Source organism: Cloeon dipterum, chromosome 1 (assembly GCF_949628265.1).
Source record: "Cloeon dipterum chromosome 1, ieCloDipt1.1, whole genome shotgun sequence".
In the NCBI taxonomy this organism is placed as follows: Eukaryota; Metazoa; Arthropoda; class Insecta; order Ephemeroptera; family Baetidae; genus Cloeon; species Cloeon dipterum.
The window spans coordinates 19,542,412-19,548,315 of record NC_088786.1 but is presented as its reverse complement, the minus strand read 5'-3'; the positions used below and the strand labels follow the sequence as shown (position 1 = coordinate 19,548,315).

Below are 5,904 nucleotides of genomic sequence, written 5' to 3'. Positions count from 1 at the left end.
AAATCAAAACGTTTTGAATGGAAAAATAGAAAATAAACAGCTTACTTGATAAGACTAGTTATTTAAGGCATTACTATTTTTTTGAGTCAACGTCTACGTAAATTTATTCATAGTTCTTTTAGTCATCAATCAAAGGCGTGTCTGAATGAAAACACGCTTTAAAGTACCTTTAAGTAAATGCCAAATAAAATTTATGACGATTCAAATAAGTAATCATATCATATGATTGCTTCCTTATCCTAATGCAGCCTACTAATTTTAGTTAATATTACTTTAAGAAAATGTGTATCACTACTGTTAGTCATGGACGAAGAAAGTTTGGAAAGTTTTTGAACAGACTTTTTCTTTTATTTCCAAATCACAAAACGTTGCTTATTGAGATAATGAAAAGCAGTGAGGTGTTTCAATCGTATTAATACTTCGTGAGAGAGGCTTCGTTTCAAATATTTGTTGCGATGGAAAGGCTGGTTGCTTACAATGTGAGTTAAGTATAGAAACCTACAGGTAGGCAAAGCCAAAAGCATGACACTACTCTGCTTTTTAACTGTAATTTAACTTTGCTAATTTTGATTAGAAAAATCATTAATTCTGAAGGTTACACAAGACGCAGCGCTGCTTTTAACTATACCAGAGTTTCGAGCCCTGGGACAGCGTTCGGCTACAGTTCCTTCAACATGCAACCAAACACTTTGGAGAGTCGCATATCAAAATTAAATCATCACATTAAGTACTCATATAAACTTTCAAACAAAACAAAAATCGATGGCAGGCAATGTCACTTCACTCGCACTTTCACTGCATTTTGGAGACTTCGAATTTGGTTGTCATTATTTCCTCGTCAGAATCCAACAGAGGCAAGGTGCTGCAAACATAAAATAGAAAAAGGTCAGTAATAGGAAGACAAAATTGCTACGTGGTCAAACAAAATCGATGAAATTCTGTCTCTGCAAGCAGAATATGTGATCTTTCAACAAAATATCCATATAAACGGGTTTTACAGAACATTTTAGGAAAACTTTGAGACTTCAGAATCTCATTTCCCTGCAGTGCAATATAAAAAAGGGTTTGCTTTGAATTCATCTCCTAAGAAGATCAAGCTAATACCAAATATATGATGTCCTGGGGCTTCAATAATTTTCAAAATTAGCTCAGGATTTGAGAATTTTTAAATAATACTCAAGTTTTCCTATGAAATTTATGTGAAAAAATGTAAGCATATATATATAGAATTGAAAATCCCAAACATATTAACGATTTCTAATATTTTAGGCTTGCGGTTGGAGGACAACTAACTTTTGAAGCTATTTATTCATATATTTAATTTCCTGGCCATAAAAGCAAATAGGAAATTTCCACCTAAAGGAATTGAATTTTTATCATATTGGTTTTTAAATTGAACTGAATGTTACTAATCAGAATAATTAAAATTAAACATTTTAAAAAGAAAACAAAATGAATTTTGTAAATCAGAAAAAAAAACTTACGAGTCGGCAATCGACGAGGGAATGTTTTCTTCAACCCATTTCAAATCGTCTTCCTACAATTTCCCAATTTAAATATTAATATTTTAACGGAAATCACGACAAATTTACCACACTAGTACTAGGACGAGGCTTTGGCGAATTGGCTCTGTCTTTGTAGGCGCGCATTTTCACGCCGTAAGCATCATGGACGACTTGTTCGTCCTCTTCGTCATCCTCTGGGTTATCCAGCAATGGAGTAAATGCATACCTGATCAAGAGCATTGGCGTTCATTGTGAAAATTCTGGTTCAAAACTCACCTCTGGTTGTTGTTTGTGGGTCTCCACAGAACCATTATCACCAAAAGCAGGGTGGAGAAGAGTAAATGCCAGTAGGCCTCGTCGATCCAAAGATTTTTCCAGTTCTGCAGAAAAAAATTAAAATTTGGCTGTGAAATAATAAACAAATATAGACTGAGGAAATTGGCGAAATCTTTCAGAAGAAAAGAATCACACGTTTCTGTGGTGTACAACTCTATGTTTAAAATAGAAAAGATTCAGCAACTCACATATTGACAAGGAACCAGTCTGGATTTGATGGAGTAGAGCATGAAAATTGCCGAGGCGATGACAGCAAAGATGAGAGTGTTGGTGAAGTGTCTGTACAATGTCAGCTTCACGACGTTTCTGTCAAGCAAAGAGTGAGAATAAAACCACCAGCGTCATTCTGCTAAAAGGCGCACCTGCGAAGCCTTAGAGTCCTGGTGGTTTGCACCAAGCTGGTGAAAATCCACCAACAAATGGCAGAGTCAAGGACAGCCAGTGGCACGCTGGCAACTAGGATCTGGTTGTTCTGGCTCTTGTGGTTTGTGATGCGCAGGTAGCACTCGACCGCCGCCAGCCCAAAGTAGAGCAGACCCACGCCAACCACGCGGTGCAACATGGGGCCCAGTCGCGGTCTGCGAAAATCAAGATTTTTAGAGTTGTTTGTGCACCAGGTATTCAAACAATGATAGCACTAAACTAATTAAAAATCCATCTTAAGATGAGATCAAATTTTTTTAAAGGGAGCTCCTAACGATCAAACTGTAAAAATAAATATGAATATAATCATAATTGCTATGAAAATACATTCTAACCATTGTTATGAAAAAAGTAGGCTTTTGAAATTTTTCTGTGTGTTGTTTGAGAGTCAAAATTTAAGTAATTTATTTTTTATAAGAATGACTGGTAAGTGAGATTTCCTTAACTATTGTAAAGATACAAATTAATCTGTTTAAAAAGGGCAGAATTTGTTATCAACAACAAAAATGCAGTTACACTATCTATTTATCAGACTATGAACTTTTGGAGCAAATATTTTAAGCCACCTATGAATCCTGAAGTCTTAAAAAGAGAGTAACCCAGAAAGTAAACAGTGACATGTCGATCGATTTGTCTCATCAAATAGTGGCAACCTTAAAAAACGAGTTCTAAATTCAATTTTAAAGCATTTTTCAACGATTTTGAGTCCGTAAAATTTTCATTATTAAATTTAAAAAAATACGAGAATTTATAGGTCCATTTAAGTTGTTTGCAATGTAGAATTACTGTACTTATAAAACAGATAGTAAGATATATCGTACTTGTGTTGCAACCAAAACTGCTATCACCATTTTAATTTCCTGATTTCAAAATTTCAAATTTCCGAAAAAAACTCCATGAAACAAAGGCTTTTTTGGTCTGTTTGTTTAAGTTTAATATATTTTTTAGTATTCCAACGTCGAAGTTTAATTAAAGAAAATTTGACTTACTTGACTATGCCGAAGCCTAAGCTGACAATGATGACGAGCATCCTGGCCAGCGTCCTCTTGGCGCAGGACACGAGTTCTGCCATGAGCACGGCGCCTTGCACCGGAGTGCCGCTCGAGTTGATGCTCTGGTACTCGGCGTAGAACACAGCCTTTTCCAGCATGCCCAGCAGGATGACTCCGCCGATCCAGAACTGGATGCGCAGCAGGTCTCGCCACTGGCAGAAGGACACGACCAGCCACGCGATGCCATAGACCACGTACACCAAGCACATGGCGCCATAAAACTAAAATTGATAAGCAGGGCTTTGCGTTACAAACGATTGACTGTATTATTGTGACCTTCTAATCAATAGGTATGGTCAAATAAGCTTAAAGCATGTATTTTAAGGTATTTCAATCAGACTTAATACCGTCTACAACCATCTAAATCGGTTTCAAGTACAAGGAGAAAGTGCATAATTATCTCTCAAAGATTTAATTTTTAGATGAAATCTTCCAGAGAAAATAGTTTTATAAAAATTGTAATCAAATCCATTTTTTTAAATTGGGAAATCTTTTTCTTTTTTTTTTATTTAATCGGGGTAAAAATTCAGTAAAGAAAATGATATTTCTACATAATAGAATTTTTAGGCCCTGAACGAATCTCTGGCCCTGCCAAAATATCAGGAACAATCCAGAATAACCATTTTGAATTATATTTTACTAAAAACTTACTGGAAGCAGTGGCCAGTCAACAGCAGACAAATATCCGTGCTTGCTTTGCATGTCAATGTGAACGATAATTTTGCTATTATCGTTGCTTTGAACGCTGACAATCAGGACATAGATTCCGTCCCTGGGCATTGTAACAATTGGATGATCTTTCACCTGCAAATATGAACGTTGATATGCGTTACATTCCTATGAAGTAGTGATCTTACTTTGCTTTTGTCGAGCTTGTCAAAATGTTTGACTGACGGATCATTTTTTGACAGTCCTGGTATCGAGCCAGACTAAAACAATAAAACCAAATTACAAGCTGTCAGATCTTTAAAAAGATTACAAACTTACTGCATTTTGTTTGTGGTTGTACTCGTCCTGAAAATAATCAAATTTTTCATTCTGCGGCCAAAATAAGAATTTATTTGCTCTCACCAAAATCAGGAGCCCGTTGCAATCATACTCTTTCCATTTTTCTGTAATTCCGCTTGTGTGTGATCTACCTGAAGATGGCGAATTCTAGAAAAATTTTAAAACTCAATTGAAGTACTTTGTGCATCACATAATTATTATAAGACTAACACTAGTATCGCTTGTTTGGAAATCATGAAGACAAGCCGTTTCCAACAAAGTCCACGTTACATTGACTTTCAATTGCACTTCACACGTCACTGTAAACAAATAATGTGTAAAGTTGTGTATCACAAATATTTTCACAATTTTACATAGGATATTGTGTTAAATACAAAATATATTATGTAATAAAGAACTTACGCCTTATGAAAATCTGGGAACCATTGACCAAACTCTTGGATGCCATGTACGTCTGGTTTTTCTGTAAAATTTGTAAATTTGTACAGTTTACCAAAACAAAAAAGCTGCTGATGCAAGCGAAGTGGCAGAGCCGGTATAGATTACAAATTTCCGGCTCAAATTGTCGAGTATATATGGTGCAAGAAAAATAGTTTTAGAGATGTATGTACATACAGTAAAAGTATGTAACAGTATGTAACAGGAAAAGAAAAAAACTCATTTCTAAGTTTATCTCCTGAGATAAGAGGATTCGTCACGGATTGCCAATAGACTAGACTAAAATATGTACATACGTCAGGCACGAAATCCCACTTGCCAGGCTCGGGAAGTGCCCGAGAGGCCTGGGGAGCGGCCAGCAGGACGGCCACCAAGGCGAGTACGGCGATCATGGCCGCCTTGGTCAACTCCAACTCCTGCTGTGCTTAGCGAAAGGTCGGGCTCGGTCGGCGGAAAAGGTCCGGCTTGGCCGCCCGCATTGATACAGACCAAAATTATTTGTCCTGTGACAAACGTCGATGACAGCTGACTCGGCTCTCCTTCTTCCTTTGCCCTGCCTGCGTTGCGTTACGCTCACTAACAGATCGCGCCACTGCTGCTTTTGCCGCAGTAGCGCTGGTGGACGACCCTAAAGGCGCCAACTAGTTAACATCCTCAAAAAAATATACTATGTGTGAATGAATGTGAATTTCAGTGAAAGCTGCTTGAAATAGGTCGTTACTGAAAACAATTTACTTTTAACTCTCTGAAAATTAAGAAAGAGCTTTCATTTATCCAGGATGTTGTTTAAATTTATCAAATTTATGAGAAAATCGGCTTCTAAGTTTGTATTCGCATAATATGCTATAATCAAGCGGCAAACACTCCTTATTGAATGAATAATATATTTCGCCAGAAGTGAAATTTAGCTCATTTAGTTCGCACACCGATGGAGAAATTGCGAAGAAAAATCGAAATCAAATTATAAAAAAATGAATTTTCCGAGACATTTTTAAAATTTTCTGCCGATTTATTGCGATATCCAGAAAATCTATTTTATTTGCAATACAAAATTAATATTCTTGCTAATAATTAGACATTTTATTCCTTGATGCAATAATCGCCCACCTATTAAAGTGTGGAAAATATCATGAAAACTGAAT

The 5,904-nt window shown here is 36.4% G+C and overlaps 1 protein-coding gene across 1 annotated transcript; it reads right to left on the bottom strand.

Annotated features, from left to right (window-relative positions):
* Window positions 1–326: 326 nt before the first annotated feature.
* On the bottom strand, window positions 327–5,340 carry LOC135934832 (transmembrane protein 87A). The gene is made up of 14 exons (XM_065476827.1): window positions 5,059–5,340; window positions 4,727–4,787; window positions 4,535–4,623; window positions 4,388–4,471; window positions 4,304–4,330; window positions 4,174–4,245; window positions 3,968–4,120; window positions 3,254–3,537; window positions 2,204–2,419; window positions 2,030–2,147; window positions 1,782–1,885; window positions 1,593–1,731; window positions 1,485–1,537; window positions 327–862 (listed from the first exon to the last, which is right to left on the bottom strand). Exons 1-14 carry the CDS (start codon window positions 5,152–5,154, stop codon window positions 793–795), a joined length of 1,566 nt encoding a protein of 521 aa, XP_065332899.1. The 5' UTR covers window positions 5,155–5,340; the 3' UTR covers window positions 327–792.
* Window positions 5,341–5,904: the final 564 nt, after the last annotated feature.

What these genes read in the sequence shown, in the direction of transcription:
- LOC135934832 (XM_065476827.1), bottom strand. Translation starts at nt 5,154, where the DNA reads ATGATCGCCGTACTCGCCTTGGTGGCCGTCCTGCTGGCCGCTCCCCAG. An exon ending in GCAACGGGCTCCTGATTTTG is followed by an intron (nt 4,331 to 4,387) that starts GTGAGAGCAAAT and finishes GATTATTTTCAG; the next exon opens with GACGAGTACAACCACAAACA. An exon ending in ACAAGCTCGACAAAAGCAAA is followed by an intron (nt 4,121 to 4,173) that starts GTAAGATCACTA and finishes TCATATTTGCAG; the next exon opens with GTGAAAGATCATCCAATTGT.